Here is a 20,720-nt window from a genome sequence, read left to right as displayed (position 1 = left end):
ACGAAAAAAAAAGCTTCCACAGTCAAAACACGCAGAATAAAAATGAAATATAGTTCTACCCTAAAGCAATTGAGAGAGACAGTCAGTCTACCCCTTTTTCGCTGACGTTGCGTCAACGCAACGCCAGTTTTTACTTCCCCCTCCTCCCCAGCAGAAGCAGTTTCTTTGAGGAATGTCCTGATAAAAAGTGACCTTGACTAAAAGTATTTCATATCTAAACCAAAACTTTTTTTTTTTTTTTTTTTTCTGACAGAAAATTGGATCACAAATTTAGTCAAAAAAACCATGTGAGAGAAACAATTTTTATCATATATATATATATATATAAATAAAAAAAGCAATTTTTTTTATTTAACATACTTTTACTAATATTCTTAAATTCAAATTAGCAATCGATAAAAAAATTAGATTTCTAGTGTAGTTTCTATGGATATTTATTATAACCGTTGCGTCAACGCAACACCAGCGGGTAATGGGTTAAAATGTATCTCATGTTGTGTGTGTGTGTATATATATATATATATATATATATATATATATATATATATATATATATATCGTGTTTCTCCTTAGGCCGCCATCTTCCAGCGCTTCCAGTCCGCACGTCCCAGCAAGTTCCTGTGCGGGGGCTCCCTCATCAACACGCGCCACATCCTGACGGCTGCGCACTGCTGCGTCTCCGGGCCCTCGGGGGTACCCCTGTGAGTATACGGTCCCTTTGGAATCTAGAAGAAAGTTCCACGAAAATCGGTCCATGGTTTCACTCTCACGATAATTCGTCGCAGGAGGTCATTCAGGAGGTCAATGTGTAGCGTGAAGAAAAGAAAATCATTGAGACGAGTGTTGCCAGTTTTTCCCCCGAATATGAACAAATTAAATTTTAGCTTTTGTTTTGAGGCTTTTTCTGAAAGTGGGGAACTTAAAATGTTTCCTTTTTTGGTTATTTTTCCGCAATCCATCGCCAAAGTTTACTGTTTTTTTTTTTTTAAATAATTTATGACTAATTTAAAGACAACGCAGTTGGCAATGAAAATAACTAATTAAAATTAATTCATTAAGTTATCGGCATGAACAGTATGGCGACGAGAAACATGTGACCCCGAATACTCCATTATCTCTTTACCAAAAAAAAAAGTGAATGTTTGTCTGTATGTCATCCATGAACTCAAAAACAACCCGGCAGATTTGGCTGAAACTTTCACCGTTTGTTATTTTTGGTACTGGGAATGTTTATGCACCAGTTCGAAAAAAATAGTTCCTTTTTTATTCCAATTTAAGTCACAATCCATTGGATAAATACGAATAAAATGCAGAAATGAATTCGCGTGAAAGATCTCATTGATAAGAAGTTAGCTGTTGCCAGTTTGAACAAATAAATTCTGTCTTTATTGTTTTATGGCTTTTCATGCAACGGGGGGATTTAAACCTTTTTCTATTTGATATTTTTAGCGATGGATTGATCTTGCAAACTGCGTGAGTACAAGTATAGTCACGGCTTCACTGGATACCTGAACCGATTATTATGAAAATTCCTATATATATGTATTTTTCCACGGAGAAGGTGCATACTATGCTCATTAAAGCCATTCGCCACCAGGTGGCACTGCAGAGTAGCCACTTCTGCCCCGTTCAACCGATTGTCATGAAAATCAGTATAATGATGGATTTTTTTGTTGGCGTAGCAACGCGCGTCGGGTACAGCTGGTAGTAAATAAAAGTAAAGTTTCAAAGAAATTCTGGAATTAAATCTATGGCGGACATGCTTCCAGGAGACCCCATACCACCTATAACCTTGAAAAATTGTACAAAATTACGTCGAGGCCCGCGGGTGTGCACCTGGGGTTTCATTTTTTAAAAATCAAATTAGTTTTTTTGTAATTAATTTTTTAAGCGCAAATTTCGCATAAATTGCCTATTATTGCCTATTAAAGGGGTGAAAATTGCTTGCACATATTAATATTATATGCCGTTGGAAAGGGTAGATAGACTTTTTCGCGATTTACGCAATTTGTTTCAATGCTCTAATTTAAATACGCGAGAGTTATTTAAATTTTTAGCTCGAACTTTTTTAGACTTAGCTAAAATTTAGACACTTCTTTCTTCATTAAATCTATCAGTAAAAAGCGAAGGAATTGTCCTACAATTTTCTTCTTGACACCACTGAAAAGAGCGGCTTTTTTTACTCCAGATCTAACTCGGTCGAAAAACTGAGCTTCTATCTCCAAAGGAAAAAAAGTTACAAGCCGTTAAAAATTAAATTCGAATAATCCTCTTCTCCATAAAAATTATTAATGTTTTATTTGACGTTGCCATAGTTATGTCTTTTGGATTCGCATGTTTCTTCTTTTCCTTATTCCTTCTCCTCTAGATCGTATTCAGGGCACTATGAGGGCCCAACGATACTTGGATAATGTGCAATCCCTTACCTTCAAGGGCTACCTAATGCAATTTTTCAGCAAGATACCACACAGTGCTCGCATCTGCCAATATGCTCTCCAAGGCACACAGATGGCCACCATACTCTCCTGACCTGTCAGCAATCGAACATGTGATTGGACGCCGTTTGCAGACTCTGTCCCTGCCTCGTTCAGAAGACGAACTGTGGCAAATGGTTGGAAAGGAATGGAGAACCATCCCTCTGGACACCATCCACACCCTTATTGATTATTCTATGCCTAGGCGTGTTTCTTCGTGTATCGCTGTCTGCGGTGGTCCTACATCCCACTGAGCCGACGCCATTCTCGCTCTGTATTCTGCCTATCATTTTGAAATTAAGATCATTTATTATTCCTCACTGTCTCTGTCTTTTTCTCAAATTTCATCCTGACCACCACTCCTTCTTGTTGTTACATTTTCAATGTCGAGCAGTATATATATATATATACAGGGTGTCCCAAAAGGTCGTTTACAAACTTAACATGCTGGTCTACCATATCATGATGAACAAGATTTCTATTCTATTCTATTCAAGAGTCACAACTGACTTCAACTATATTTATGTCGAGGACTGCATACTAAGTGCCTTGCCTCCATTATTTTATATACCGATAGATGGCAGCACCATCACCGGATCGAACAGCCAATGAGAATTTAGAACTAGTCCAGGAGCTAATAGCTACCTAGTACTAGCACCCCCAGAGGTATCGTTTCACTTGGAGGACATGGAGACCACGAGCATATTTAACGTCGCCCAGTCCCCTTTAATGACGACGGTGGGTCTTCGACCATCAAGGTTCGAACCAGGACCCTCCGGCCCCGAATCCGACACTCTACCGATCGGGCTACCACGGCCCCAAAAAGAGAGACAAAACAAATTTCAGATATTTAAAAACAAAGCAGAAATGTTGCCAACTTGAAGAAAAAAAGCGGTAAAACAAGTAAAAATGTAGTGGAACAGGAAAAATGAAACAAATAAATATATCTATCTATCAGTGTTAAGATTCATATACATATATGTATTTGGTAATACTGTAGTTTTATAAAATGTAATGTAGATGGCGCCAAATGTAGTATTTTGTAGTATTTTTTTCAGAGGAGGTGTAATATTTTTCTGCTTTAAAATTCTGGCAACCCTGATTCTATGCCTAGGCGTGTTTCTTCGTGTATCGCTGTCCGCGGTGGTCCTACATCCTACTGAGACGACGCCATTCTCGCTCTGTATTCTGCCTATCATTTTGAAATTAAGATCATTTATTATTCCTCACTGTCTCTGTCTTTTTCTCAAATTTCATCCTGACCACCACTCCTTCTTGTTGTTACATTTTCAATGTCGAGCAGTATATATATATATATATATATATATATATATATATATATATGCAGGGTGTCCCAAAAGGTCGTTTACAAACTTAACATGCTGGTCTGTCATATCATGATGAACAAGATTTCTATTCTATTCTATTCAAGAGTCACAACTGACTTCAACTGTATTTATGTCGAGGACTGCATACTAAGTGCCTTGCCTCCAATTATTTTATATACCGATAGATGGCAGCACCATCACCGGATCGAACAGTTAATGAGAATTTAGAACTAGTTCAAGAGCTAATAGCTACCTGGTACTAGCACCCCCAGAGGTATCGTTTCACTTTGAGGACATTGAGACCACGAGCCTATTTAACGTCGCCCAGTCCCCTTTAATGACGACGGTGCGTCTTCGACCAGCGAGGATCGAACTCGAGTCCCTCCGGCCCCGAGTCCAATGTCTTACCGATCAGGCTACCACGGCCCCGAACAAGATTTACATAGTAACATACGTTCGCAAGCCCAATGCTGGCGCACTACGCACACCAAGTCGGGCACTAACGGATGCAGAACATGTCGCATATTTATTACACAAGGACGATTTTACACAACATTTTAGTTTTCAAGGAAGGCTTATAGCTGTTGTTGAAATTTGCTGCCTTTAACTGTCAGACGAACGAAGTACCGACCGTCGTCATAACGATCCATTCCGACAAGATTTCTCTGATCGCTGCGTTGTCGTTGCAACGTGATTATGAGAGCTGGCAGGACTCGAATTTTAGCAACTGCTTTAAGCTTTCCTAAAAGACTAAAATGTTGTATGAAACCGTCTTTGTATAATAGACATGTGACAGGTTGTGCATCCGTTAGTGTCTGACTTTGTGTGCATGGAGTTGCGTTTGCGAACACAAGTTCCTATGTAAATCTTGTTCATCATGATATGACAGACCAGCATGCTAAGTTTGTAAACGACCTTTTGAGACACCCTGTATATCGTTTAAAGTCTCACTCGTAAGTGGCACACTAGCAAGTGTATGAAACAGAAACAAGAAACATATAAATATAATGACAGTATAAATTGAAAAACTATGCGAAGTCGAACAATATGAACTTTAGAATTTTAGAATGGGCAGTAACTGCTACGTTATTTGAGACCTAATGCAATGTTACCTAATGTCCTAACATTTTATTTTAAGATATATATATATAAAATAATAATAAAAGTGAAAAATATTGAAAAGACCACACCAAGAGCCCATAGATGCGCAACGCAGCAAAACTAAAAAGCCAAGTAAATATAAAATTAAGCAAACAGAATTACAAATATTAAACAAATTATAAATAACAAATGATGATAAATTTTTATCATCATTTGTTATTTATAATTTGTTTAATATTTGTAATTCTGTTTGCTTAATTTTATATATATATATATATATATATATTGAAAGAACTAAACCTCTGTGCAGGCCGGCCTCTTCGTTCCTGGTGCGCCTGGGCTCTGTGGCGGCAGACGATGGCGACAGCTTCTCCGTGGGCAGAGTGATCGTGCACCAGGACTTCTCGTACCAGCGCCAGTTTAACGACATCGCCCTGCTGCGGCTGACGGCCGACTTGCCCCACTACACAGACCGTGTGGCGCCCGTCTGCCTGCCTTACCCCACCCTGAGGGATGCCGACCTCGTCGACCAACAGGCCACGGTGGTGGGCTGGGGCGCCACCACGCTCGGTGAGTCCTTTCCGGGACTGTGCAGTTTTCTGTGTGATCTGTATTTTTTCTTCTTTCTTTCTTTTTTTTTTTTTTTTTTGAGCAATCACGATTGCTTATTGCTTTCATTTGACTGTTTTTGGCGTGCTATCATTTTATTTTCCCGCCAGCACCCTCCGCCGCATCACCATCGACCGGCTCCTCACGATGCTGCTCCTCTAGCGAAAGCCGTCTCCAGGTTGCATCCATGTCCTACACACACGCGCATACATACACAACTACACACACACACAAACAAGTACACTCACATACACCTACACACACATACACACACGCATACATACAGACACCTACACACCCACACATTGATGCCTGTACACAGACACAAACACATATGCCTACACACACATACACATACCCCCCCCCCACACATTCATACACACAACTACCCACACACTTATGTCAGCACACAGACACAAACACATATGCCTACACACATACCTCTTACACACAAACACACATACCCCCCACACACAAACACACATGCCTACATACACACACTCGTGATTGCGAAACACATAATTTAAATTTAAGATGTAAAAATTCAAATTAATATTTTTTTTTTTGCCCTGCTTTTGTGTTTCTGCGATGGCTGTTCGTATTTCCTTCGTCACTTTGCTACTGGCTGCGTCGCCTGGCTTTGCACGGTCTACCTTGAAAATAAAAGTTTCCTCAAGTGACGCGTGTTCAACAATCAGGCTTGAATTAAAAAAAAAAAAAACGAGCTGGTGTGTGGATCACATGACTTCTTTTTACACCAATTTAATGTTATTTCCCTATTATTGCAATTTTAATATGATTCCCTCTCGAACTCTCTAAATATCACCAACAATGGCTACATTGAAACCAGACTTTAAAAAAAAATCCGCCAAATTTGTCGCCAAGTTGGCGCCAGTTCTTGGCGACCAAAAGACTGGCGATATATCACCAAGTGTCCGCCAAATTAGAACACCATTTGAGTTTGCATCGAAATTAACAATGAATTCCCCCCCAAAAAGGTGCAAAAAACCCCTTTAGAAACACCTGATTGCAACCAAAAGGGAAGGTGCTTAACTAGACACCATGAAGAATCTAAGTACCAAATTTCAACTTTCTAGGATGTAGCGTTCTTGAGTTATGCGACATACATACACACATACGCACATACATACGTACATATAGACGTCACGAGAAAACTCGTTGTAATTAACTCGAGGAAACTTCGAAATGGATATTTCGGGCGTCGATACGTTCTTAGGTACATATGTACGTGTGGCCGGGTCGAAAAAAAAACTCGACATTCATTTGGGGGTGAGCAAAATGGAAATGAAGGCCGATTTTTGAGTGAAAATTTTTTCGCGAAATCAATACTTCCTTTTTTGTAAAAGGAAGTAAAAAGTAAAATTTTGCGGCAAGTTGCGGAGAAATAACCAAAAAGGGGACATTTTAAATCCCCCGATGACAGGAAAAGCCTCAAAACAAAAGCCAGTTCATATTCAAGAGAAAAAAGTGCCAACACACACAGATATTTTTTCTCAATGATTTTTTTTACGTTACACATTTCAGTAAAAGCATAGTTGTAGAACAGTGGTTGGAAAAACTACTTTTTTTTTGTTGCGGACTACAACTACAACTACTTTGTTACAAAGTTAACTAGCTCTACAACTACTTTTTTTTAATGTAGCGACTACAAACTACTTTTGAAATGTAGTCACTACTTCGCTACTTTTCAAAAAATAAGTATACAAAAAGCATACACAATAGGATGTCTTAAATAAATGAATGTCGATTTTTCAGGTCACAAACCTTCATACATTTTTCCTCTTAGGTCAAAACAGTTGTGAAATTTTTTGAGTAATTTTCGATAAGAATTTGTTCCCGCAAAATTTTTAAATTAAAAAAAAAATCAAAATTTTGTGTACTTCAAAAATTTTTGGAAAAAGCATGTTATTTAATGTTTTTTGATGTCCATCCAAAAATTTTCAGGGAGGGTCTACGAAGCAGTTACAGCAGTTAATATGGGATTTTAGCGAAAATTGCGAAAAAATGCCCTTTATCATTTTCTGTAACTATTGATTCATTCACGGTACTAATCTGCCAATTTGTGGATGATTTCATTAAATTTCCAAAAAAATCATACATTAAAAAAAAAAAACAATTTAAGGAAACAAAATTTCCTTGAAAATTATTCAAGTTATACACTAAATGAAAGTGCAGAACATTGTCTGTACTCTTATACAACTCTAGCTCCCGTTAGGCTTGTAGAACTCGAATTATAACATTTTAAAGCACCATTTTAAAGTTTAAAAAAGGTGCTTTTTAACGAATCTCAGAAAAAAAAACTCTTAAATTATGAGTGATTGATTTTAAAAATAGATATAAACAAATCTGTTAAGTAAAGGGTAAGAATTCTGAAAGATTTATGAAAATTTGAGATGGTCAGGTTGAGTGTCTATGAGATTGTTTAGTTGAGTGTCTTTGCGATGGTCAGGTTGAGTGTCTTTAAGATGGTTTAGTTGAATGTTTCTGAGATGCTCAGGTTGAATGTCTTTGAGATGATCAGGTTAAGTGTCTTTGAGATGGTTTAGTTGAGTGTGTTTGAAATGATATAGTTGAGTGTTTTTGAAATGGTTATGTTGAGTGTCTTTGAGTTGGTTTAATGAGTGTCTTTGAGACGGTTACGTTGAGTGTCTTTGAGATGGTTACGTTGAGTGTCTTTGGGATGGTTATGTTGAGTTTCTTTCAGATGGTTTTGTTGAGTGTCTTTGAGATGGTCAGGTTGAGTGTCTTTGATATTGTCAGGTTGAGCGTCTTTGAGGTGGTTTAGTTGAATATCTTAGAGATGGTTATGTTGAGTGTCTTTGTGATGGTTATGTTGAGTCTTTGAGATGATTATATTGAGTGTGTTTGAGATGATATAGTTGAGTGTCTTTGAGATGGTTATGTTAAGTGTATTTGAGATGGTTATGTTGAGTGTCTTTGAGATGGTTTTGTTGAGTGTCTTTGAGATGGTCAGGTTGAGTGTCTTTTAGATGGTCAGGTTGAGCGTCTTTGAGGTGGTTTAGTTGAATGTCTTAGAGATGATCAGATTGAATGTCTTTGAGATGGTCAGGTTGAGTGATTTTCAAGTTTACCTTTGAAAATAAACTGCGAATACTAACATGTTGAGCTTTCACACTTTTTCCAGAAATCTTCCTTCAACCTCTAATTTCTCTCTGCAGGTGGCGAGCGTCAACCCCTGCTTCACGAAGTGAGCGTCCCCATCGTGTCCACAGACGACTGCGCCCTCGCCTACCAACGCATCCGGGGCGCCGCCTTCCTGGCCAGGGGCGCCACCCACGTCCTCTGCGCCGGACTCAAAGAGGGCGGCAAAGACTCCTGCAAGGTGAGTAATCGCCCGGATGCATATAAGCAACTTTTACTTTGCTACAGACCATTTTGAAATTTGGAGACTGCTGATTGGTTATCGTGAAACACGTCATCCATCTTCCTTAAACAGTAAAATATCGTTTATACTGTTAAAGTTGTATTATTGTTTATATATATTTCTTTATTATTGTTTGGCAACACAAAGTAGTTTTTGAAGTTTTTTACAAATGGCGATCATCTAGTTAGTTGGAATAAAGTTTCGCTAATAATATCTTCGTCTTTTCATCTTTATAGTTCAAAGTTAACTCTGCTAAGTAGATACATAACCTTAATATGTTAAAGTCATTAGGTTATGTAAAATTTATCATATACGTCTCCAATTTAATGCTTTGTTTACATCAATACGTTGTTTTCATTAAGTCCCGATTCATTCGTATTTATTTCAATGCAAAGACGCATGTTTTATGCGTTGCGAAACATCGATTATACGTCATCTCCTTAAATTCGAAATTTCTGCTTACTTATCTTTCTTCGTTTTTATTGACAAAGGAACGATCTCTTGTATGGATGGTGAAATAAGAGGGAGGGAGGGAGGAGCTAATTTTGTTGGTAAAAACACTAGTTAAAAACACAGCTCAACGTACTTAATTCAATTAATATTGCTGTAACCATTCCGAAAAATCAGCATATCAAACGACTACGAAATATTTTTTAATTAAATGCCTGCACGTACATTTACTCACATTAGTGATACAATTACATTGATACTTGGAGATGTGCAAAGTATATTAAAGATTTAAGACATGCAGTTAAAAGTATGATTTATTTCATATAAAACTTTAACTAAAAAATTCAAGCAATGCCTTTAGTATTGAACTATTACAGACTGATTTATATTAGTTGTAAGGAAAAACTTTATTAGAACCGTACAACTGTTGCATTTTTTCATAGATTTGCATTCGTACTTGTCAAAATCAAGTCTTTTGTCAATGTTTCGATTGTACGTCGTTTTCATTTATATGTCGTTTCACGTCGGTCAGTTGAAAAGACGTACAAAAGATCCTCAACTGTAGCTTGTTTTGCCTACTCCAAATATTGCAGCACTATTTTACGATCGCTCGGGTTGGGCATGGTTGACTCAGCAGTTCAGTGGATCGATAAAACGAGTACCAAGCAGACTTGGGAATCAAACACTGGGGGGTTCCGCGTTAGGATGACCACCTAACCGGAACATCTGCCTTGCACGCCAGAACCCCTGGTCAGGAAAACTGTGTTGGGCACAGTAGGCCTTGACCCTCACGGGCTGTCGTGCCCGTTTTTTTTTATTATTATTATTATTTATTTTACGAAACGGCAAAACAGTGCTTGTTTTTTATTTATTTATTTATTTTTCTAAAAGTGCTAATATGCAGTTTTTTCCCCTTAACAATGTTTTTTTTTTATGATTCTTGTTTGCGTATTTTTTTAGCGGTTTTTACCAAAATATATAAGCTTATATAGCTGATGCGCTAGATTAACTTTTAGTACCGTATAGTATTTAAGAGTATGTAGTATTCAAATATAACAAAAACATTTTTATAATTATTGTTAAATTTGTATTGGCACAAGGTAAAAAGAATATTAAACACTTTCAAACTTGAACTACACTTAGGACATTTTTAGGGCAAAATTTGTTCACATTTGCTGGTAGAAAGAATAAATAACCGACCCATTTACATGCTTGCCAATTGGATTTTTTAAAACTATTATCTGGTGTCTGGCAATGTAAAGATTGCAAATATGAGACCCAGATAATTTGTTCACATGTGTTAGTAGAAAGAATAAATAACCGACGCATTTACACGCTAGCCAATTGGAATCTTTAAACTATTATCTGGTCTCTGGCAATGTAAAGATTGCAAATATGAGACCCGGATAATTTTACGACTACGCTCCAAAAATCCCACCTGACCTAGCAAATTACACAAAGTCCAAAAGTCCATTGAAAAGGTTCAGAAGGAAAATGTTGATCATCAATATTTCTCCAATACGGGGAATCCGGTGCATTGGAGCAAATGTGCAATGCACGTTTCGTTTTTCGTTTTTTTAAATTACTTCACTTTAAATTTTTTTGAATATTATTTCACGGTCCTCAAATCTGCGGATTCCGCTTTTTAATTGTTACCAAATACAATGAAAAATAATAGTAATAATGAAGTTAATTTTGTTACTAAAGTTAACAAACTAACTTCAAGGCTGAACTAAAACAAGCACAGTTTTGTAGATTCTGAGCATTTGAAACTTTTGAAATACAGTAAAACCTCGCTACAACGCTATCCGATACAACGATAATCCCTCTACTACGATAATATTTCATGGTCCCAGAGAACTCGCATAGGCATTAATGTTATCCTCTTCTCAATACTGCGATATTCTCTACAGCAATTAACCCCTGTAAAACGATTTTTTTTTTTTAATTTTCAACCCCCTTTATTACGATAATTTGGTTTTTAAATAATGAAAAATATCCTATGTTATCAACTTTTGCCCATTTTTTCCGTTTTTTCTGACAAGAGAAATCTTGCTGATTATTGTGTAGTTATTCCTTTTCACCACTGTAAGAATTATTAAAAATGTTACATACCCATTTTTTAACTTCAAAGTTTTAGAAAGAACAGTAGACAAATCATATTGTAACGGATTCGGTGCGACTTCTACTTTCTTGAAATGAAGACACAGTTCTTGATAAAAACACAGGAGCTTTATTTACACTATGTACAGGAAAGAGCGTCAACAACTGCTAAATGAATCATCAGCAATGAAGCAATTATCACACAACACCGTAAACTCGACTTTTACACACGTATTTACTTCCAAATACGAAAACAACACGGCGAAATGCCTCTCAATAAACAGAGCTAATACACTCTCAGAACAAATTCTCAATCGAAACTCACTTTTTATCCAGCGTAACGGCTTATATACACACCGAAAAGAGAGCTCTCAAATATTCCAAACGCTTCTGGAAAATAGTAGACCGTTATCAAATGTTATCAATGAACAAAAAGGAAATAGGGGGTCGTATACTTTAGCCATATGAAAAGGGGTTGTATATTCATTACGGGAAACTATTTACAGGTTACCTTACTACAATAATTACAATTTACAGGATTTGTAACAATATTAACAAAATGCTCAAGGAATCCAACAAAATGGTAAATATAAACAGGATTCTAGTACAACGTATTAAAAATTCCTTTTTTAAATCTATAACAATTGAATTCATTCTTAGGACATTAGAATGACAGGAAACCTGGGGACAAAATTTAAAACACGTACCTTGATTATTTAAGTAATTGAATTTAGTTCAAGGATGTTATTTTGCACCTTTAAGTATGCTTAATTTAAAACTACATATTAAGTTTGTGGAATGTTGATATAGCATCTCTACATAGTATAAAATGAAGTGTCCAAAAAGCGTCTGTGTGTTTGAACTCGCAAAACTCGAGAACTACCCGACCGATTTTGCTGAAATTTTCACAGTTTGTTCCTTTAAGTCCTGAGAAGGTTTGCAGACCAGTTCGAAAACAATTCGATGAATAGTTCTTTTTTTATTCCAATTTAGGCCCAGTTTTCACATAAATTCCCGAATATGGGGGTGAAAAATGACTCACAATTAGTAATATTATATATCGTTGGAAAGGGAAGAATTTTCCGCGTTCTACGCAATTTGTTCCAACGCTCTAATTTAATTGCGGCGGGAGTTTATGTTTTTAGCTCGAATTTGTTTAGGCTTAGCTGAAATTTAGGCACTACTTTCTTCATTAAATCCATCAATAAAAAGTAAAGGAATTGTCCCACAATTTTTTTTTTTTTTTTTTTGACAGCATTGGAAAGAGTTGTTTTTTTTACTCCAGATCTAACTCGACCTAAGGTCGAAAGTTTAACCCTCTATCTCCATTAGAAAAAAGTAACAAGCGAATTAAATGAAGTTCAAAAATCTGTTCTCTATTCAAGTTTTTAACCATTTTATTTTGCTTTTCCACGGTAACGCTTTTTGAATTCATTGCTTATTTCCATCTTTCTCATTTTCAATTCTGAAACTTATTTTATTTTGTGTTTCCATGGTTACACCTTTTAAATCCATCTTTCTCATTTTATTTTAATTTCTTAAAAGTATTTTAGTATCTGTCGTCATTGTTTCGCGAGAAAATTTTGCATGATGGTTTTTTTTCTTCTTTCATTTAATCCTGGTTATTGAAGATACTTCACTTGACACAATGGTTTTTTTCATGGTAGACCGAACAAAGCCGGGCAATGCAGCTAGTTTTAAAATAATTTAAGTATATTTGAGAAACGAATGGGGACACACCGAAAGAGTGACTTTCTGATTACTTAAAAAATTTTGTAGGAAAAAATGAAATAGTTATCGTTTTAATAGGAATGGTATAAGATCGGAAAATTTATTTCTAACTATTAAAAAAAATCTAGGCCAAACAATCCTTGTGTTAGGATTTTGGAGAATACCCAGATACAATTATACCTAGGTAGTGCATATACTGTAAGATTAAGGGGATGCAATACCGAAACTAGTATGTTGTGGCCATCACGAAACTTTCTTCTATATTTTTCTTTTTTTTTCTGATCCTTTCCCATGCTTGACGAGGAAGCAATATTCCCAACAAAAACAAAATTACACATGCGAAAACTGAAAGTTATTTTAAAAGCCTTGCTTGAATTAATTACAAATATTTAATTTGTTAACAAACATAAGGTGGCAACAGTTAAAAATTTTAAATCATTGAGATAATATTTCCGATCATTTCCACACAATTAAAATCACGAGAAAAACGCAGACGACAATCTGTTACGATTTATCTTTCTTATGGTTGCATTAATAAAGCTATTTTTATTCGCAAAAAAAATCAACACCTCTTGGAGCGATTGGAGTCAAAATTGAACCAAAGCCTGTTTACATATGGATTCACATATATTCCAAATTTCAACCAGAACGTAGCATTACTTCTTGAGATAGGGCACTCACAATGGAAAAAAAGAACGGGCGATTGCGCTACCCCCTTTTCAGCTGTTGACACCAAAATAAAATCAGCTCTTATACCCTTTAAGGGCTACTTGCCGATAAATTTTTCTTTCATTCCGTTCATTATTTCTTGAGATACAGCAGTCACAATTGACGACAAAAAACGTTCTATAGCTCAACCCCCGTTTGAGTTATTGACACCAAAATTGAATCAGCACCTGTTCCTGTTAATGGCAACATATGGACCAAATTTTGTTTGATTCCGCCAGTTACTTCCTGAGGAATAGCAAGCACGCGTAACTCAAAAAACGTCCATTGCTCCACCCCCCTTAGAGGAATTCGCGCCAAAAACCAATGGGTACAAGTTCATATCGGGGCACATATGTGTACCAAATTTCGTTCGATTTCATGCGGTAGTTTTTGCTGTAGAGCGGCCACAAAAAACTGGTCACACACAGACGTGACACACACACATACACACACACACATACACACACACAGACAGACAGACATTTTCCAAAAATAGTCGAAATGGACTCAGCATACCTGAAAACGCTCGAATCCGTCAAAATTCGAAATTCGAAAATTTGGACGAATCCAATACTTTCTTCTATATATTAGATATAGAAGAAAGTAAAAATGTGAAATTTTCTTTAAATTGTCGATTTTTAAATTTTAGTCTTAAAATGATCCTTCAACTGTTTTATTTGTATGTTCTAAATCTTATTCTGAAATATTAAAAGGGAAAAAAGTTAGAACCGATTTCGTAACATCATGTCTGCTGTAGTTCACATCCATTGAAAACTTTAAATGCGTTTTTCTCAGTTTCTAGGGTCTGGTGGGGTAAAGTGGTCATAAAATCGAATGTTTTCAACTTAGGTAGATAATAAATGCAACAAATTCTTTAAACACTTCAACTTTTTTTGTTGTTATTTTACATTGCATTATTAAAGAACACGGTACATTGCATTTCAGGAAAAAAATATTGAATTTAAGTAGTTTTATAGAACTTTCTTTTCCCTATGTTTTTATGACCACTTTCCCCCATGGGGTGGGGGAAAGTGGTCATAGCATGGGGTAAAGTGGTCATAGTTAAAAATAGTAGCAAAACCATTATAAAAAACCCTAATACTTGTATATTTCAGTTGTTTTTATAATTACAAGTATATTCACGAGTACATGTGTACACGAATATATACGTGTTGTGTTATACACGAGTAAACACGTTCCTATATGAGTAGATACATGTATACATCAGATACATTCATGCACGTGCCTACTCAAGTATATACGTATAAATACGAGTATATAAGCATGTATACTTGATTACCTACAGGAGTCTATACGTGTCTACATGAGTACATACGTATCACATGTATATACGTGTCACGTATATGTACGTGTCACGTGTATATACGAGTATATACGCGTATAAACGAACATCATATGCGCGTATGCACTTGTATCTCGAGAAAATACGTGCATACTTGAGTATATATGTGTATATTAGAAGTATATACGCATATATAAGTGTACGTACATACATATACGGGTGTACACGAGTTAATTCGTGGATACATCCAGTGCGTCTGTGTGTCTACTCACGTATATATAATATGGAAGCACGAGTATATACACATGTACACGTGTACACACGATTATATACCTGTATAGACGTATATACGTACATTATCGTGTATACACCAGTATATGTATGTGTACACGAGAATATACGCTTATATACATGTCGGCCTACAGAGTGAATCTAAGCTCTTGGGCAAAAATCAAAGGGGTGTGAGAGGGGAGGATAGAAAGATAAGAGGAAGAAAGATAAGAAGCAAAGAATCATAAGGAAGTTATAATCACTGACGGGCTACATGCACACAAAGCCAGGAGGCAAAGCAGGGCACAAATTTGTTGCACACAGATGATTTTACCTAACATTTTAGTTTTTAAGAAATATTTAGAGCAGTTGTTGAAAGTTACTGTCCGTAGTAGCTCTAATACACGCATCGCAACAAAGGCGCAGCGGCTGATGAAAATTTTTCAAAAGTCTCGTTTTTGCAACAGAGAGGGATCTGTAAATGCGACGCATGATGTTTTTCAGCTAAAGGCCGTAAATTTCATCAATCGGTTTAAAACTTTCTTAAGTCCTAAAATGTTGTGTAAAATTGCATTTGTGTAATATATATATATATATATATATATATATATATATATATATATATATATATATATATATATATATATATATATATATATATATATATATACATACATACATACATACATACATACATACATACATACATACATATATATATATATATATATATATATATATAGAAATTTGTGACTTTTTTTGCATCCATCAATTTCTCACTTTGCGTGCATGTAGCGCGTCAGCATTGTGTTTGTGACCATATGTTCCTTATTAACTCTTGCTTCTTCTCATCTCCTCTAACACCTTTTATTAATTTGCTCAAGAATGCAAACTCAACCTGTACACTTTTATATCATACGCTTGTATGTAAGTGTCTACTCGAGTACGTACGCGTATATACCTGAGTATATAAGTGTTCTTATATATACGAGTATAAGCGAGCATATACGTGTATAGTAGAATGTATAGCTGTGTGGATAAAAAATATTTGCAGATATCCATATATGTATTTATTGGCGCATTTATGTGAATACGTCTATGTACATGTCTACACGAGTATATATGCGTATATATATACGCATATACTCGTATATTTAACCCTGTTTACTGTAAAAACAATACATATTGAGTAAAATTAATATTTAATTTGTATCTGCCTTATACCTAAAGATTAAGTGACATTAGAAGAACAATATTCGTTAAGCCTAATATTATGACCACTTTACCCCATCTTACTTAAATTGTTCTAAAAAATTATCTAAAATAGATTCAGCTAACTGCTAATGAGTAAGAGTTCTTGAGAAATGTAGGAAGCTTCTTGTACAGTCAATCTGCTCCTAATTCTAACAAACAAAATTTCCCAAGGATGTTAAAATAGGTGTTTAGATTTTAAAATTTTTCATGTTCACTCAAAATATTTTTTTTTACCAAATAAAATTTTTCCAGTTGTAAAATTTTGTATTCAAAATGTAGTTTCTAACTGCTTTACTCTAAAATAAAAGTTTCACATTCATTCGAACGTTTATTTCCAAGTTATAGCCATTTATTTGACGTATGACCACTTTACCCCATTGACCACTTTCCCCCACCAGACCCTAATTTTCACATGTTTTGGTGTATTTAAAGTGCAAAGGCTTTTTTTGTATTTAAGATAGCAATTTGAAATTTTTTGCACATGTTTATAAGTATTTGCCTCACATAATAGGGGATTTTTGAAACTCTAAGTGAAGCATTTTTTTTTTAAATCAAACTTTAAGGGATCTAAGGACCTTTAAACTTCAAAATTTTCGATTTTCTGGAAAAAATATATGTTATGCACAGTTTAATTCTGAACAATTTGATACCTTATTTATTACTATACGCCAAAAACTTTTCGAGTTATTGTAAAAATGCCTAAACTTTCTCCTTAGAGATTTATGTTAACAGTAGCTGTTTAAGCCTCTTTTTCTCAGGTGCCGGTTTCTTCGGTTTTCTCAATTTGCGCGCATGATATCTCAGAAAGTTTCTTATATATGTCCGTAAAACTTTTAATGTATGTTTATCTGGTTCATATTTATGACCTGAACCTAAATTTTTTTTATTTTTTTAAAATTATTTATTTATTTTTTTGAAATTTGGTAAGTTAATATCGAAAATTTCCAAAATTTTGGGTAAAAAATATTTACTTTTAAATATTAACTTTAATTTTTTAGTTGAAATTTAGGTTCAGATCGTTAAGATGTATCAGACAAACATGCATGAAACGTTTTACGGAAATATATTACAAACTTTCTGAAATATCATGCGCGCGAAACGAGAAAACCGAAGAAATCGGCACCTGAGAAAAAGAGGCTTAAACAGCTGCTGTTAACATAAATCTCTACGGGGAAAGTTTACGCATTTTTACAATAACTCGAAAAGGTTTTGGCGTATGGTAATAAATAAGGTATCAAATTGTTCAGAATAAAATTATGCATAACATATGTTTTTTCCAGAAAATCGAAAATTCTGAAGATTAAAGGTCCTTAGATCCCTTAAAATAAGAGATTTTTACCAATGTTTTAGACATACTATATAAAAAAAATCATAAATATTTTTCAATAGCTCTGATTTTTTTTTAAAAAATACCTAGTTTTATGTAAAAGTGTTTGAATAGTGTTTTAAAAAAAAGAATGGATTCGATACGACAAAAATTGTAGAAGGAAATAGCTTTTTAAAATTTTTTTCAAAAATTTAAAAAATTTAAATTTTTTAATAAATAATGAATTAACACGGCTTTTTTTGCTAAAATGTTTTATTATACTAAATCATAAACATAAAATAATAAAAGGTTTTGAGTTAAAATGAATATAATTTTTTTTTTGATGTTTGGTACTGCATCCCTTACTGAAAAAAAAAAAAAAAAAACGATTGTATTCCCAAAATATGTAGGCCCTCGATATAACAATATATCCCTCTACAACAATATATTTCTTTGTCCCCAAAATATCGTTGTAGCGAGGCTTTACTCTAAATGGTTTTTGAGGCTAGGTTCTTCGAAACGGATCATTTTTCCGTTACTGATTGAGCCAATAAATAAATAAATCATGGTACGCAATATTCAATAGGGAAGTTTTCAATTTTTCAATTTTATTTTTATATGATAGAGTAACATGTATGAACATCATAGGTGAAACAATTTTTGCGATACGATAAGTGGTTTTTTTAAATTAATTTTTAAAGTTCAAGCTTCTGTGACGTCAAATGGCATAGGAAGTGACGTCATGCCCTCTTCCGATAGGGGAGAAGCCGAAGGTCACGCATTCGACTTCGAAGACGAAACGTAAAAGGCTATCTCCTCGCATTTAACTCCTCGCGTTTCTGGAACATTAAACCTCTCATCATCTCGGAAATATTCGAATAAAATCATTGATGTTACACGAGGAAGATTATTTAGATTGTGCTTTAACGAATCCGGTCTCCATAGTGTGTTCAAAAGGATGATTGAATTCCTAAAAAATAGAAATATCAGCGCGCTCAAAATGTCCGTTGCGAAAACAAGGGATCTTCGGCGGAAGGCTGCCCATTCGCGCCCCGTGACGTAGGCTCGTGACGTTTCAGAAGCGCACACTTTTGCGCGTGGATTTTAAAAATTCATTAAAAATCAACCACGGTGTTTTAAAATTTGGCAATGGTGAATTTTTTAGTTTTGAGGGTCAATTAACAATATCCAATAGCCAAAATATGAACATTTAATAGGTTGCAACTTCCCTATTCAGAGAAATATTGAACAATGTAAAATTTCTAATAATGCGATGATTACTCGACTCTGTGCTACGCTTCCCTCTACTCACCATTCTCTCCGAGATGAAATGAACTCCTTCGAGGTCATGCTTCATTTCATCGTGTGCTTTTCTGTTTCAGAGTGATTCCGGCGGGCCACTCATGATCCCCTTGGGCAGCAGCACGGACCGCTGGACGGTGGTGGGCGTGGTCTCCTTCGGCTACAGGTGTGCGGAACCCGGGTTCCCCGGCGTCTACACCCGGGTCACGCACTACCTCGAGTGGATCTATTCGAACACTCACTAGTGAAAGACTGAACCCAAAAGACATTGAGTGGAGCTCCACCTGGTGGTGGAATTCGAAAGCAGCTCAGGACATCAGGACCGTACCCGTGCTCCCATCATGCTTCACGGCCGAATGACGGAAGCATCGTGGGATATGGACTTCCAGCACACTGCTTCGCTATCTATGTACTTAGAATTGGCGTGTCAAGGACAAATTATTTTTCCGCTCTTTACCCTTTTCCCCATCTGGTTGTCATGGTTACGGCACTGTGAAGAACTTCTCCACGTTACTTCTGCAAGGCAAAAAAATTACTGTCTATTCTTCCAGTAGTAATATTTAAAAGTTTGTTTCAGATTGATTGGCAAAAAACAATTTTGAAATTTAAAATAAAAAAAAATGACAAAGATATAACTATTAAATGCTCAAATATTTTGAAAGATGTTTGAGCAAAAAAAAAAGTTTTCAAATTATTTTTGAGACGCATTTTGTAAAAATGACGGGAAACATCTATATCCTTAATCTTGCAAGAAATAAAATGATTTAAAACAGGAAAATTTGGAGATTTGAAGTGCTAACGCTATATTTCGAAGAAATTCCTGAAATGCAGTGGAAAAAAAAAAAACAATAGTGACACTGTTATTTCTATTACAGTTTCTATGGAACCGACGCAGGAAACGTGTCCTTGACGCGCCTATTCTAAAGAAACAAACTATGAGTTTGCTGTATAAGTATCTGCTGGCTGTGTGAAAACAAGAAAAGATCTGTTAAAACTATTGTACTTCAAATTTTATATGTTCTACAAAATAATGAATATATTAATGAATATATTTTATCAAAATGTTTTAAAACTCTTTTCTCTATAGATAAACGATAGCGTTAAAAATAGATTAAATGTGGTAGTTTGGTATTTTTTCAATTTTAAACTGTTTTCAGTCGACATGCTCGGAGATATTCATTTATCTTCGTGGAGGTTAATGTTTGTTCATTATCATTGTGGTACTGCAGTCTTCAGCCCTGGCAGATATCAAACCTTCTCTTTACGATTATCTCTACATAGTACAAAATGGAGTCCCCAAAAAGCGTCTGTGTGTTTGAACTCGCAAAACTCTAGAACTACCCGGCCGATTGCGCTGAAATTTTCACCGTTTGTT

At 35.4% G+C, this 20,720-nt stretch overlaps 1 protein-coding gene across 1 annotated transcript in view; it reads left to right on the top strand.

Moving 5' to 3' along the window:
• The window catches only part of LOC129233139 (clotting factor G beta subunit-like), a 60,273-nt gene extending 39,851 nt beyond the window's left edge, over window positions 1-20,422 (top strand). The window contains exons 7-10 of the mRNA XM_054867202.1: window positions 574-701; window positions 5,214-5,473; window positions 8,713-8,876; window positions 19,426-20,422. Of these exons, the coding sequence (XP_054723177.1) occupies window positions 574-701; window positions 5,214-5,473; window positions 8,713-8,876; window positions 19,426-19,590 (717 nt within the window). The 3' untranslated portion in view covers window positions 19,591-20,422. The remainder of the gene's footprint in view (window positions 1-573; window positions 702-5,213; window positions 5,474-8,712; window positions 8,877-19,425) is intronic.
• Window positions 20,423-20,720: the final 298 nt, after the last annotated feature.

This window comes from Uloborus diversus, unplaced genomic scaffold (genome assembly GCF_026930045.1).
Source record: "Uloborus diversus isolate 005 unplaced genomic scaffold, Udiv.v.3.1 scaffold_18, whole genome shotgun sequence".
Classification (NCBI taxonomy): Eukaryota; Metazoa; Arthropoda; class Arachnida; order Araneae; family Uloboridae; genus Uloborus; species Uloborus diversus.
This window is presented reverse-complemented; position numbering and strand designations above follow the sequence as displayed.